The 16330-nt window shown below is 41.4% G+C and overlaps 1 protein-coding gene across 2 annotated transcripts in view; it reads right to left on the bottom strand.

Moving 5' to 3' along the window:
* Nucleotides 1-16330, bottom strand: part of SAMD4A (sterile alpha motif domain containing 4A) — a 217336-nt gene that overhangs the window by 63332 nt on the left and 137674 nt on the right. For both annotated transcript variants that reach the window (XM_024734791.1, XM_024734790.1), the window contains exon 3: nucleotides 10511-11029. In XM_024734791.1, the coding sequence (XP_024590559.1) occupies nucleotides 10511-11029 (519 nt within the window). The remainder of the gene's footprint in view (nucleotides 1-10510; nucleotides 11030-16330) is intronic.

Below are 16330 nucleotides of genomic sequence, written 5' to 3'. Positions count from 1 at the left end.
ACTGACTCACCAGGTGCCCAACAGGGTGGGTACAGAGCTCCTCATTCCTGAGTCAAGCCCTTAAGAGAATTGGTTTTTAAAGTCTTTATTGAATCGGTTACAATATTGCTTCTGTCCTTTTATGTTTTGTTTTTTTGGCCATGAGGCATGTGGGATCTTAGCTCCCCGACCAGGGATCGAACCTGCACCCCCTGCATTGGAAGGCGAAGTCTTAACCACTGGACCGCCAGGGAAGTCCCCCTATGTTTTATTGAAAAGTCGTTGTTGTTGTTTAGATACCCAATGGAGTTGGTCCTGATGGGGTTTTAAAGATGGTGTTGCATTTATTAGGCCCTTCCTCCAAGAATATTATTTTCAGAAGACTGGAAGGTGTCAGGAGCACCACAATTTGTTTTCCTCATTTATTTACTCCCCAACTATCTCAGAATTCCAGAACTTTAAAAGAGGAAAGGACTTCTTTAAGAATATGATTTAGAAATCATCCAGTCTACCCCCTTGCCATTTTATCACTTAAGGAACCAGAGGCTGAAAGAGATAACAGCAATTGCCAAGGTCACTCAACAAAATTGATATTGAAGCTAATACTAGAGCCCCTACATTTTTGGTCTTTATCATTCAAGTTATATCAATGGTCATTAGTCTTTATATCAATGTCATTGATAGAGAGGGGGAGATTAATAGATCTGCGATTTAAAACAGATAATCCCTCGTTTAACAACCAGAGTAACACACTGCAGGACCCCAATGTTGAGGCCTATGTACAACGTCATAAACAATGTAACCCAAACACAGCAGGGTCTAGGGTCTCCAAAAACAACAGTATGCCATTGGGTTTTTCCAGAAGCAGAGCTGTTGCATCTTCACAGTGGGTTGGCATTTTCCAGTTCTGGGCACTCTGTGCACCTGTTTTTCTCATATTGGCTGCCCACCACTGTTCAGCCATCCGCCACTCAAGACCTGCTACAGGACGCTCTTGTTTTTGCCAAAGTGGTCAGAGAGATTGCCAGCACTGATGTGAAGTCAGGGATTGTCTGGAGATTGGAAAAAGCAACACCTTCTTCGGCCAGAATCTTCACCAGTGGAAGGCTGGTTTCTCTACTACAGTTAATCCTATTAATCAGTTTGGGTTGTATTTATTTAATTCTGTGGTTTTTATTGTGACAATATATTTATGCAGATGTTTAAAACTGGGATGTCTATATGTATACCTGGAAGCCATCATTTATATACCTATTTATCTAATGAGTTGACCAATCTGCCATTTGAAAAGACTGGGCAATTTCACAGGGATGTCACTATCGTAACACCTGGGCCCTAGAGATGGTTATTTATTGACACTTGGTAATTATCAGAACCACAGAATCTGTCATTTTAGAGCCTGCAAAAGCTTCAGGGATCATTTAATCAATCTTTCTGTTCTCCCCAGCCTACTTTCCAGATAAGACAATGGAAACTGAAGGAAGGTAGGTGACAGGCAGAAGGTCACATTATGAACGAGGGGAACTAGTTCCAGGAGTGCTTCTACTAGGAAATGGGATCTTCAGGCAGTCTCTTACCTTTCAAATGCAGACCTTAATTTAACCGAAACAGGTGACATCCTATTAGTAAAGAGAGTTATGGTGGGAAGATCACTATCAGGAAAAGTTTGGGCTTGAAGAAGGTGCTCTAGGGGAGGTAAGATATTTCAGATGCTTCTCATTAAAGATTTTAACTTAAGAGATAGATTTGTCCCCATTTAAAATCAATGGCTGTGAGTAGCATAAAGTTTGGTTTCAATACTTAATCTTCAAAGATAGAAATAATTATGCTTAAGATAGTTATCATTTATTGGGCTGTAAGCATTGTACAAAGAGATCTATATTACATGTCATTCATTCATGCATACATTCATTAAGTATTTATTCAACACCCATGATACGCCAGGGAGTGTTTTGGACAGTAGGCATACTATAGTGAACAAGGCCAGGTCCCTGGCCTCTTGGAATTTATAATCAAGTGGGAGAGATAGATAATAAACAAATCAACAAGTTAAAATAGACTTCCAACATATGGAGATGTTACCGTTCCTTCGGGAAACTCATTAAAAAGACAGCAAAGGCATAAATGCACAAGGAAAAGGACACAGAGAAATGACAGGAGATGACAATGGGTATCAGTAGACCACTGAAATCAACAAAATTTTGGAAGCTGGGAAACAGAAGGACACGAAGGTAACTGACTCAGTAGACCAAAGAAAGGGGACACATATGCCCACAGCAATGGAAGCATGACAGTTTACGCTGCAGAATTCCCAAGAAGATTAGGACTCCAAGATCAGGTACCTCTGAAGGCAGGGGTGCTGGGAGGGGCTGAAGACAGGAGGTTTGGTAGAAAGTATGTCTAAGGTACAGGGACAACCTCAGATACTCTCTCCCACCCCACAAAATCAGGCAACTATCCTATCTTCTTAGCATCTTTCTCCTGACAGCCCCCAGGACCCAGGCAGCCAGGCCTGTATCTTCCAGAAGGAGAAAAGGATTCCTCTAGGGGAAATGGACTAGTTCATGAGAAAAGAATTACAGCTGTGAGTCCCCAGGAAACAGCCTGGCCAGGCCCAAACAGATCTCTTCATGGTGAAATTCATACACACAAGTTCTAGTGCCTTCCTTTTAAATGAAAGGACATTTGCTTGAGATACAGGGTCCAAAACAAACAGAAAAATTAACTCAAGGAAGCACAGACAATGTTGGGAGCTGAAAAAGACTCCAAAACTCAACTGTAACATCTTTAGAGATATTAGAAAAGGTTTGCACTCATGAAACAAGAACAGAATGCAATACGAAAAGGAACATTCAAAGAACAAGAACACTTGCCATTTGAAAATATAATAGCAAAAATTAAAAATTATATAGTAGGTGTAGAAGATAAAGATATCAACCAGAAAGTAGAACAGGAAGACTAAAAGTAGAGCAAAAAGATTGAAAACAAGAAAGGGAAAGTTAAGGAAATTAGATGATCAAAAGAGAAAAGCTATTATCTGATTAAAATCAGAGAGAATTATTTTTAAAATTTGAGAAAATTTCCTAGAACTGAAGGGGCACAAGTTTTAAGATCAGGAGGGTTGGTGTAAAATCTTTGTCTTCAAAAAAAAGGACTGTACTTAGGCTCAGAGAGGAATTTCACAATCACTCATGGGTGGGGATTATTATCCCCTTCTTAAATATGAGAAAATAAAGGCCAAGAGAGCTTAAGGCATCTCTCCAAGGTCACACAGCTAGTCAACAGTGGAACTGGGAATCAGTGGAATCAGTCAGACCCAGGTTGGTCTGACTCCAAAGCATGTGCTCTGAACCACAAGTGGATATTGCCTGAGACCTTTCTGGACTCTGATTCTGCCATCAGTGTAAATTAGCAACCCTGCCAGATCCATTCTACCAGAATGTGTTCTTGAATTAGCCAAAGTATAACAGAGGAGGGAACGTTGAGAAATATGGGATTATTTGCCCAAACTCTCCCTTCAATCGTAAAAACTAGGCCACCTCCATGGATAGATTTGGGTGGTGATGCAAACCGGGGCAATTCAGGAGAGTCAGACTCATATTTGAACTGTGGGACTTGAGGAAAAGCAAACTTCTCCAGCACCAAAGGAAGACCCAACTCTACTTGTGATGGGCTTAGAGATCAGGTTCCCAATGGGATCCTTATGACCATCACGGATTTGTTTGAGGTAGAAATTTCATCAAAGTCCCCATTGGAAAGATGTGGTGTTGGGAGTCTATAGATTTTTTTTTTAATTTTTAAATTTAATTTTATTTATTTTATACAGCAGGTTCTTATTAGTTATCCATTTTATACATATTAGTGTATACATGTCAATCCCAATCTCCCAGTTCATCCCACCACCATCACCACCCTTCCTGCCACTTCCCCCCCTTGGTGCCCATATGTTTGTTCTCTACACTTGTGTCTCTATTTCTGCCCTGCAAACTGGTTCATCTGTACCATTTTTCTAGGTTCCGTTAATATACAATATTTGTTTTTCTCTTTCTGACTTACTTCACTCTGTATGACAGTCTCTAGGTCCATCCACGTCTCTACAAACAACCCAATTTCGTTCCTTTTTATGGCTGAGTAATATTCCATTGTACATATGTACCACATCTTCTTTATCCATTTGTCTGTCGATGGGCATTTAAGTTGCTTCCATGACCTGGCTATTGTGAATAGTGCTGCAGTGAACATTGCGGTGCATGTGTGTTTTTGAATTATGGTTTTCTCAGGGTATATGCCCAGTAGTGGGATTGCTGGGTCATATGGTAATTCTATTTTTAGTTTTTTAAGGAACCTCCATACTATTCTCCATAGTGGCTGTATCAATTTACATTCCCACCAACAGTGCAAGCCGGTTCCCTTTTCTCCACACCCTCTCCAGCGTTTGTTTTTTGTAGATTTTCTGACGATGCCCATTCTAACTGGTGTGAGGTGATAACCTATGGAATTTTTTTTTTTTTTTTTTTTTCAGTTGCAGATTCAGGGTTCCCAAAGGAGCCCCATTTCCTGAGACCCACAACATTCCTCCTTTTCACCTTGCCCTGCTGAAGTAGTTTTGTTTCAGGTGTTGGCTCTCTGGGGCCCAGCAGCCATCCTTTCCATGAAGGGATGGACCCTCCACCCTGCAGGAAGGCTGAGAGACAAGGATCCAAGTCCAAGAAATATCAAGGCACAGGATGCCCCAGTAGTTTTTACATTTTAACTTTCAATTTGAAATAATTACAGATCTACAAGAAATTGCAAAAATACTACATAGAGAGGTCCCATGTACCCATCCCGCCAGCATCGCCCAAGATGACATCTTACACAACTGTAGTGTATTACCAAAACTAGGAAACTGACATTAACATGACACCCTTTACAAGACTATAGACCTTACTCAGATCTCAGCAGTTTTTGTACACACTATTTTTTTGGTATATACTTGCACATCTTATTACCTATATAAATTCATATAACTACCTCCACAATCAAGATCACAGTATGTTACTAAAAGTCTGTTAGTATTGAGACCAAGTTGGTAACGTAAGTCAGGATGATGACAGAATGCTAAATGATCAATGTTATTGCCAAGTATTTAGCGAATTCCCAAGGACACTTTCTTATTTATTTTGGAAATTCATTAATTTCGTGAACAACTGCCTAGTGAGCCCAGGAATTTATTAAGTCCCTACTGTTCAGCAGACGTTTCTGGCAGGGCGGGCAGACAGGCTTCAGCTCACATGCCATCTCTTATTGAATTATAGCGGCTGCCTTGAGGGGCATATTGAGGAAGACTCAGAGGCCACATCTGGGCTTAGCAGGAGACAGCCATTATCTAAGAGATGCTCTACCACAGGAGAGTGGCAGCTAAACACGTGCCAGGAATTTGCCATCTCCAACATTTCTGTGACTTTTTGAGGGTGTTCAAGGTGCTGGGAAAGAGGGATAAAGAAGACAAAACCCCTGTCCCCAAAGAGTTCATAATCAGGAAGGGGAGGCAAATATGTCAACCAAGAACTGGGACACAGAATGCTCTGTATATGAGTCAGTGCAAAGCAAGCATACTTGGGGTACAAGACTTGGATGGTCTGTGACGTTGGTCAAGTTGCTTGGCCTCTCTGTGCCTCGGTTTCCTTATCTGTCAAATGGGAATAACAGTAATAGCCACATTGTGGGATTATAAGAATTAAATGAACTAATATTTATGTAAAGCGTTTTGAAGAGTACCCCATGTAGTAAGCACGATGCAGTGATTACTGTTAATTTACTTTTCATGATCTATGGTACCCCCCAAATTTTAATGTATTGCTTTTATCATCAGAAAAATCAATTTAGATTAATAAAAGAAATACTAAGGTTCCAAGCTACACCGTGAGACTGTAGAAGAACTGGGCAGTTCAAATGGAGCACTTTGGAATAATTTCTGTAACGCAAAGTCTCTGAGTTCTTGCCTCAGTCTAGGCTAGCAGAGGTTGGCACGTTTTCAAATCCAAATGTAAAGAATGCTAAGAAAAATCATGTATTGGCAATGATTTGAATAGAAACAAGTTCCTTTCACTTGTAACTGCAGCACATAGTTTTCTCCCAGGTCAAGTTCTGCCAGTGAAGAGTAGAAAACGGTTAGAAAGTCAGTCTGGGGCAATGGAGGTGGCACTGACCTCTCCACAGTGAAATTCTGTGGGCTCTTAAGAAAACCTGGATGGTTCTTTTCCTGGACAGTTTCCTTTTTCTATGGAACACTTGAGACAGAAAGCAAACCTAAAGGTGCTAAGCCAGGTTCTAGGCATGTTGTATTTGGAATTGCTTGTGATGGTCGATACAAAGGCCATGATTTGTGACAGCCAATACCTTGGTCCTTTCTGGTCTCACAGGCTCATGACGAAGAACCTGCACATTCTTGCTCTCAGTCATCAGACCCCTGAGTGGCCTTAAAAGGAGGGCTAGGTACTGAAAATAGATTCTCCCCTCTCGTCTGGAACACCTTGACGCTCTCCAAAATGACGCTTCATAGACTCTCAATTGTCCCAACCCATTCTTCTCTTATCTCATGGAAGAAAAGCCCCAGCTCAAAGATCCTGTGAGCTCTCATTTGATTTAACTTCTGTAATCAATAAAAGGTACCCTCTCCTCTGTCTAAATGGATGAAAATTGGTTGATTCTTGTTAGATTAGGACATAGGTTTTGCCCTCTACTCTTAGCCTCATCTTAATTCCTTCCTTCAAAAAATCTGTGTGGTTCCATCATCTATTTTTTTTTCATCATCTATTTTTTAATGTATCATTTTCTCCATCTCAATGTGCCAGCACCTTCTCAAAGTCAATATACATCCAAAATCAAGCTTATAGCTAGTTTCTCTCCCTATCTTGTTTCTTATCTCTTTGGAATCACTAACTCAACTTTCTTCATCCCTTAAATGCCTATCATGTGTGAAGCACTTCCAACTGATCTCTAAGATCTCTCTTTGATAAATGCAATGGTCACTTCTTGTTCCTCATCTTATTGGACTTATCAGTAGCATTTGACTCAGTTGATCACCTTTTCCTTCTTGAAACCTTTTCTTCATTTGCCTTGACACACACACACATATATACACTTGAGTTTTCTCCAACTTCAATGGTTTCTCCTTGGTTTGCTGCTTCCTCTGCTTTTTCCCAGCCTTCATATTGATGTACTCAGACTCAGCCCTTGGTTCTCTTCTCTATCTGCATCTCTACTATGGTAATCTCATCTCATAGTTTCATAGCTTTAAATATCACCCATGTGCTGAACTCCCAGATGTCTATCTTAGGTCAGTCTTCTCTCCCAAACTGCATGCTCATATATCCAATTGCTTACTAGACATCTCTGATTGTCTAACAGATGTATAAACTCACCATATATGAAACTGAACTCCCAATCTTACCCCCAAACCTCCTCAATCATAGAGACTTCCTCATTTCAACCGACGGCAGTACCATCCTTCCAAGTTGTGTAAGCAAAAACCCTGAAGTCATTCTTGAATTTTTCCCCTCACAACTCATTTATTCTGTCAGGAAATCCTTTTGGCTGTACTTTCAAAAATACATCTAGACTTGACCACTTCTCCCCCCTTCTACTGCAGCCATTCTGGTGCAAGTCATCAATGTCTTGCCTGGATTATTGCAATAGTCTCTTAACCAGTCTTCATGTTTCTGTCCTTGTCCTGGTACAATCTATTCTTACTCAACACAGCAGCCAAAACAGTCCCTTTAAAACATGAGTCAGATCACATCACTCGTTTGCCAAAAATCCTCCAATGGGATTGCTGAGAGCAAAAGTCAAAGTTCTTGCAATGGCCCACAATACCCTGTAGGATGTCTCCCTCCCTCTTACCTCTGCAACCTCTCCCACTGCTGTCTACCTCACTCACTCTTTTTCAGCCAGCAACCTTCTTTGCTTTTCCTCAAACAAGTTGGTACTCTTCTATCTTGGCATCTGAAGACAAGGCCAAACCATTTTCTATTGCAGTGAAATGGTCACAGCAGACTCAAGTCCCCCTAGACCATGCTGCATGGTCTGGGCTCAAGAAAGATACAATGCAAATGAGGGCACAGAGTCTGGGGGTTAGTGCTAGCACTTCGCTTCTCACTGTCTTGCCCAGTCTCTCTCATTCATTTAGCAGACACTTACTGAGCGCTTACTGTTGCCAGCCCTGGCCAGGGCTGGGCATTTACGTACATAATCTCATTTACCCTCACCACAACCCTCGCAGGCAGGTATCATGAATGTTCCCATTTTACAAGTGGGGACCTTGCTCAGAGAGGTGAAGTAACTCAGCCAAGTTGCAGTTAGCTAATTTCAGGTCTGAGATTTGGATGCAGGAAGCAGTGACACCAAAGTCCCTGTCCTGCCCACTTTGTCAAGCTGCCTTCCAGGTGCTGAGGAGATATTTGATAGAAGCACAAGCGAATGAATGACCCAAGGGATTGCAGTTTTGATAAGCACAATTTAACCACCATCGACAATGCAGAGGGATAAAGCAATGACATTAATGTTTTGTTAAAGGGATGGTCTTGAAATACAAGTGCTGATATGACCTAAGTGTTTGAATGAAACTTTCTTGAGGAGAGATCTGAGCTCTTATCTTCTTTACTGATGCTCTGAAAAGGGGCTCTAACCCCTTTCTTCTCAAGATACGTAATATAGTTACCTTGTTAAACCTCCAAGTCCTTTTCAGCTCAAGTACTACACTGGGCTCAAAGGCCTAGGAGGCCATGACAACCATCTAAGCATTTCCTCCCCTCTGTTGGGTGAGGTAGCCACAGTGAAATATAAAAGGGCCTGTTGACTACAATCTGATAACCATCTCAAATTGTATTAATCTTATCAAGACCCCGGAATGTGTAAATCAGCAGAGATGGAAATGTGATGACCCAAGACTAATTTCAAGACAAATGACATAAAACTCAACCCCTTAAAATACAAAAGACCAAGTTTTGAGAGGGTAGGAAGCTCAGAGCCCGCATCTCTCCCAGCTATCGAAGAGTTTTGTAACAATTACTGGATTCTGTCACCGACCCAGGAAACTCCGGCCAAGAAGCTCTGTCATCCCAGCCTGCATGTGTCTGCTTGAATAGTTCAAGCCATCACTCTCTGTCACACAGAGGTTAGTGAAACTGTTCCCTGGATTACTAGTCTGTGAAAAAAACTGTCACCAGAACCTCTTACACAATAAACTAATGGTGCAATAATCACCTAATTCCCCAAATTTGAAAATTATCAAGATCTAAATATAAAAATGGACGAAAGAATTTTAAACTCTCACGTTGTGGCGTTATCAATGCGGTATCTTAAGTACTTCTTTGATTATTCCACTAAAGTACTGTTTCAATCAATGTAGTAAAAATTCAACACTCTTACGTATTTGAGAGAGCCATTTAAAAAGGCCCATTAGCCAAAAGATCCGAGTGGAGGTAGAGGCCAAGAAACTGTCACTGACAATCCTTAATCCTCTCAGATCTTTTAATTGGGGGTTCCTGCATGTTAACAGGCACATGAGGTCTAACCGCAAAAGCTTTTCCCCAAGAAAGTTATCTATGCACTGACGCTGTCTTCAGGGACACATGCAAACTAGCATCAGGGAACTCTGTTTAATGGCAGGCCACTCTCCCACATTGCCACTTTACAGAAGCACCAGTGGCATGTTTGTCACTTTGCTCAGCCTAAGTGGGGAGCCATAGAGAGGAGGACTCCTGGCCCTGGTCCCAGCTGTGGGCAGAGTACTTTGCTTTAGTGGTCAAAAGAGGAGGAGGGTGTCCTCTGCTCTCCGCTCCTGCAAAGCCATTCCCGCCCCACCTCTCCTAAGGGGTTAGACTGAGCAAGAGAAGGCCACAGCATCCACACCAGGCCACAGCACAGAGCAGCATTCTCAGTTAGCAAACCTGCTCCCCCTGCTCAGGAGGAAAAGTGACCCTGACAACTGGGGATTAAAACCAGGAGATGCAAGGGAGGGAACATTCCAGGGTGAAATTTAAAAAAAAAAAAAAAAAGAAAGAAAGAAAAAAAGAAAGGAAAAGAAACAAAAGAAGTGAAAAGAAAGGAAAATGCACAAAGCCCATGAGGCTGTCTGGTTAACCATGGGTTAGAATCACGTTTAGAGAATCACACGGGAACTCAGTGTCTCGGCAAATCCAAAAACCCCAGGTGAAAGATAGCGGGTGAAAGGTGTTCTGTTTGTGGAAACAGGAAGTTTCCTTCTTTCACCACTTAATCTGTCTCATTTAATTTTTTCTTTTTTTTTTGGTCTATTTGTAACCCGAATTTGGACCATCAATCATTTTCAGCTGCCCAGCATTTTTCTCTTTCCAGAGTTGAAAGAATAACAAACATGGGGTCCAAAGAGCCCTTTCCCACAGCCAATTCCAATCAGCCCTTCTCTCCCAGGGTTACAGGGTACTCAGAGCAGACATTCCCAGTGGGACACGCCACACACAGCAAGTCGCCAAACCAGACTGCGCTAAAGGGCTTCTCGGGGACTTACTTGTACTTGTGCTGGTTCCAATCGTATTGATTGTGGTGGGGACGGATGAAGAGGAGTAGAGGGGCACGTGGCCATTCTCACACCCCAGGCTTTTGTCCTGCCAGTTGGAGGCGTTGAGGCAAATCCCAGAATCCCGAGAGTTCTGCCACCCATTAAGCTTGTCGTCGGAGTTCTGTCTTTGGTGATAGTAGTGCGTCTGCCCATAATCCACAGAGTCCGAGCGGCCTCGGTTCTGGCCGCCGAAGCTGGTCGACGTGCGGTCCTCCAAGTGGTTCAGCCACATGGCCAAAGCACTGCGGTCTTCCAGCGAAGTGGCCGGATGGATCAAAGCATAGGACAGCAGCTGCCTGCTCTCCTCGATGTGCTGGTTGTGCTCGATGGAGTGCGCCAGGATCTGGGGCAGCAGCTTCATATACTCTACTTTCGCGTCGAGGTTTCCTGGCTTCAGCAAAGGCAGGTGAGTTAACAGGAGGGAAATCACTTTATCCTTGGATTCCTGTTGCCATTGGTTAATGATTCCTGAAAAGAAAATATGCAGGGCAAATAAGCAATTACACCCACAGCGGCACCAAGCACCACACTGTAAAGAAAATTCCTGGGGATTAGAGGCTCAATCTATGTACCCTGCATAAATTTTCTCCAAACAGCCTCTGCATTGAGTTGGATTACTGACCTCGGGTTGTCAGGGGACAATGACTTCAATGAAACATGAAACAAACGCTCTGAGATGTTTGGGTGCTCAATCTAATTCTCATGCAGGTCTCCAAAGAGGTTATGACCACTTCGGTACAAACAAATACAATTTACAGCCATTTTATTTCTTAGGAAAGTCTAGGCATACCCTCAGATAGGTGAAGAAGGAATAAGAAAACCTCCATGGAAAAGTGAGTATAATCAAGGGTTCATATAGTGGAGTCCGCGAAGGTATGGCTGCTTTCCCTTCCCCAGACATTTGTGGAAAGTGGCCGAAGCCCTGGCAAGGGCATTTGTTTGAAGTTGGTAAAACTTCCTAGATGGAGAAATCTGTCAGGGAAAAAAGGACACCCCTCAGCTCGGTGAAGTACGCCTGCACGTTCCTCATGAGAAACTGACCCAGAAAATGACTGTGATCTCAAAGCTAGAATGAACAATAGACCCAAGACTTAGCTCCAGTGGCACCTCTGATCACACATGCTAAGCAAGCTATTTTTCTTTAAATATAGAAGATCTGTTTGGTTATTTTTATTATGATAAAATATACATAATATTTGCCATCTTAACCGTGTTTAAGTGTACAGTTCTGTGGCATTAAGTACATTCCTATTGCTGTGCCGCCATCACCACCATCCACCTCCAGATCTTCATCTTCCCAAACTGAAACTCTGTACCCACGAAACACTGACTCCTCACTCTCTCTCCCATCCCCTGATGACCATCATTCTACTTTCTGTCTCTATATATTTGACTACTCTAGTTACTGTATTTAAGTGGAATTATATAGTATTTGCCCTTTGTTTGTTTGTTTTGGTTTTTTTGCGGTACGTGGGCCGCTCACTGTTGTGGCCTCTCCCGTTGCGGAGCACGGGCTCCGGACGCACAGGCTCAGCGGCCATGGCTCTCGGGCCCAACCGCTCCGCGGCACGTGGGATCCTCCCGGACCGGGGCACGAACCCGTGTCCCCTGCATCGGCAGGCGGACTCTCAACCACTGCGCCACCAGGGAAGCCCTCTAGTATTTGCCCTTTTGTGACAAGCTTATTGCACTTAGCATAATGTCTTCAAGGTTCATCCATGAAAAGATTTGTTTTTGACACTCTCCCAAGGAACCCCTCCTATTCCCTACTATTCAAAACACAAATCTTTTGCCGTTAGGTAAACATGGATTAATTGCCTTAACTGGCCTTTGAAAAGTAGCTTGTTTTGGAGACTGTTAGTTATCCATGGGGCCTGGGATGATAGGAAAGAAAGCTCCCTCCAGAAAAGTCATTCCGAACACCTGAACACCTCAACTCTGGCCCAGTGATGACTGTAGAAGGGCTAGGGCTTTCACAAAGTATCTACAGGGTTGAAAAGGCATTTCTGGAATTTAGCAGAAGGACTTCACAATTCTAGTGACGCACAAACATACCAGAACAAGCTCCAGAGTCAGTGTTGACCATAAGCTACAAATGCACCAGCTGTGTAGGATAAGGCCTCTCAAGACGAAGGGGTGTATTCAATGAAAAGAAAGACATGGTAGGTCATGAAAGAATGTGGGCTTCAGACTCAGGCACACATGGGCATGAATCCCAGCTCTGGCACCTAATTGGCAACGGAACTTCGGTAAGTTACTCAACCTCTCTGAGCTTCAACTCCCTCATCAGTGAAGAGTGCTACCAAGAGCACCTGTCCCTCCTTGTGTTATAGGATTAAACGAGGTAATATATCAAAAGGACCAGTCAAGTACTTGATAGTGGAAATAATTCCTTCTATTTGTCTCTGCAGTAGTCAGGCCCATGTTAGAGCCATGCTGGGTGGTTTCAGATACCAAGTTTTAAAAATAATAGAGGCCAGATACTCCAATAAAGATCTATTAAAAAAAAACAGAGACCAGAGATGACCCAGGGAAGGTCATTAAAAATTATCAGAGTTGATACAAAGCTACAGTAATCAAGACAGCATGGTACTGACACAGAAACAGACACGTGGATCAGTGGAACAGAACAGAGACCCCAGAAATAAACCCACACACCTATGGTCAATTAATCTTCAAGGAAGGAGGTAAGAATATACAATGGAGAAAAGACAGTCTCTTCAGCAAGTGGTGTTGGGAAGTTGGATAGCCAGCCAGATGTAAATAAATCAATGAAGTTAGAACACACCAGCACACCATACACAAAAATGAACTTAAAATGGCTTAAAGACTTAAATATAAAACATGATACCATAAAACTCCTAGAAGAGAACACAGGCAAAACATTCTCTGACATAAATCATACCAATGTTTTCTTAGGTCAGTCTCCCAAGGCAATAGAAATAAAAGCAAAAATAAACAAATGGAACCTAATCAAACTTGCAAGCTTTTGTACAGCAAAGGAAACCATAAACAAAACGAAAAGACAACCCACAGGCTGGGAGAAATATTTGCAAGTGATGTGACCGACAAGGGCTTAATTTCCAAAATATACAAGCAGCACATACAACTCAATTACGAAAAAAAACAAACAACCCAATCGAAAAATGGGCAGAAGACCTAAATAGACATTTCTCCAAAGAAGACATACAGATGGCTAACAGGCACATGAAAAGATGTTCAACATCACTAATTATTAGAGAAATGTGAATCAAAACTACAATGAGGGGGCTTCCCTGGTGGTGCAGTGGTTAAGAATCTGCCTGACAATGCAAGGCACACAGGTTCAAGCCCTGGTCTGGGAAGATTCCACATGCCGTGGAGCAACTAAGCCTGTGTACCGTAATTACTGAGTCTGCGCTCGAGAGCCCGCAAGCCACAACTACTGAACCTGCATGCCACAACTACTGAAGCCCGTGCACCTAGAGCCCATGCTCCTCAACAAGAGAAGCCACTGCAATGAGAAGCCTGCATACCTCAATGAAGAGTAGCCCCCACTAGCCGCAACTAGAGAAAGCCTGTGCACAGCAACAAAGACCCAACACAGCCAAAAATAAATAGATAAAATAAATAAATTTTAAAAAAATTTAAAAACTACAAAGAGGTACCACCTCACACCAGTTAGAATCGTCATCATAAAAAAGTCTACAAATAACAAATGCTAGAGAGGGTGTAGAGAAAAGGGAACCCTCCTACACTGTTGGTGGGAATGTAAATTGGTGCAGCCACTATGGAAAACCATATGGAGGTTCCTCAGAAAACTAAAAATAGAGTTGCCATGTGATCCAGCAATCCCACTCCTGGGCATATATCTGGACAAAACTGTAATTCAAACAGATACATGCAACTCTATGCACAGCAGCACTATTCACAACAGCCAAGACAAGGAAACAACCTAAATGTCCATTGACAGATGAATGGATAAAGACGTGGTACATATATACAATAGAATACTACTCAGCCACAAAAAAGAATGAAATAATACCACTTGCAGCAACATGGATGGACCTAGAGATTATGATGCTAAGTGAAGTAAGTCAGAAAGAGAAAGACAAATACCATATGATATCACTTATATGTGGAATCTAAAATATGACACAAATGAACTTATCTACAAAACAGAAACAGGCTCACAGACATAGAGAACAGACTTGTGGTTGCCAAGGGTGGGGGGGTGGACTGCGAGTTTGGGATTAGCAGATGCAAACTATTATATATAGAATGGATAAACAACAAGATCCTACTGTATAGCATAGGGAACTATATTCAATATCCTGTGATAAGCCATAATTGAAAAGAATATGAAAAAGTATATATACATGTGCATGTGTGTGTGTGTGTGTATGTATAACTGAACACTTTGCTGTACAGTGGAAGTTAACACAACACTGCATTAATAAATCAACTATACTTCAATAAAATAAAATTTTAAAATATTATCAGAGTTGGAAAAGAGGTAGAAAGTCAAAGGTAAAAAATAATGGGCTTATAACTGAACAATATGAAGAGATACTTGACTTTTTTCAAGTAGGGATTTCATAAGGAGATGGACAGTCAACTACTTGAAGCAGAAGTGTTCAAATTGAAGCATGAGAGAGAGAATAAGATTGAGTGTGAAGTGCCAGAATGACAAAAGACTCAAAGGAGTCACCAAGGAAGTCTCTACAACCTCCAACCCCGGGGCTTGAAGAATAGAGATAGATGGTCCAGAGAAGCACTGTCAGATAGAAATATAATGTGAGCATACACAATTTAGAATTTTCTAGTATTAAAAGAAAAGTAAAAAGGAGGTAAAATTAATTTTAATGATATATTTTATTTAATCCATTATATCATTATATTATTTCAACTTGTAAGCAATAAAAATTACTGATGAAACATTTTACATTTTCTTTGTATTAAGTCTTCAAAATACAGGGTGCACTTCAGACTACCCGAGGCAAGCTACAGATTCAGTGTAATCTATATCAAAATACTAATGGCATTTTTCACAGAACTAGAACAAATAATTAAAAAATTTGTATGGAAACAAAGAAAACCCCAAATGGACAAATCAATCTTGAGAAAGAAGAACAGAGCTGGAAGAGTCATGCTCCCTGACTTCAGACTATACTACAAAGATACAGTAATCAAAACAGTATGGTACGGGCACAAAAATAGATGCATAGATCAATGGATCAGAATAGAGAGTCCAGAAATAAACCCACACACATATGGTCAATTAATATACAACAAAGGAGGCAAGAATATACAATGCAGAAAAGACAGTCTCTTCAATAAGTGGTGCTGGGAAAACTGGACAGCTACATGTGAAAGAATGAAATTAGAACATTCTTTAATGCCATATACAAAAATAAACTCAAAATGGATTAAAGACCAAATATAAGACCAGAGATGATAAAACTCTTAGAAGAAAACATAGGCAGGACACTCTTTGACATAAATCACAGCAATACTTTTTCGGATCCATCCCCCAAAGCAAAGGAAATAAAAGTGAAAATAAATAAATAGGACCTAATTAAACTTAAAAGATTTTGCAGAGCAAAGAAAACCACTGACAAAATGAAAAGACAACCTACTGAATGGGAGAAAATATTTGCAAATGATATGACCAATAAGGGGTTAATTTCCAACATATATAAACAGCTCATACAACTCAACATCAAAAGAACAATCTGATTAAAGAATTGGCAACATGTTTCCAAAGAGGAAATGCAGATGGCCAATGGG

This window comes from Neophocaena asiaeorientalis, unplaced genomic scaffold, assembly GCF_003031525.2.
Source record: "Neophocaena asiaeorientalis asiaeorientalis breed wild unplaced genomic scaffold, Neophocaena_asiaeorientalis_V1.1 scaffold547, whole genome shotgun sequence".
Lineage (NCBI taxonomy): Eukaryota > Metazoa > Chordata > Mammalia > Artiodactyla > Phocoenidae > Neophocaena > Neophocaena asiaeorientalis.
The sequence above is the reverse complement of the archived record's forward strand: the minus strand, read 5'-3'. Positions and strand labels throughout refer to the sequence as shown.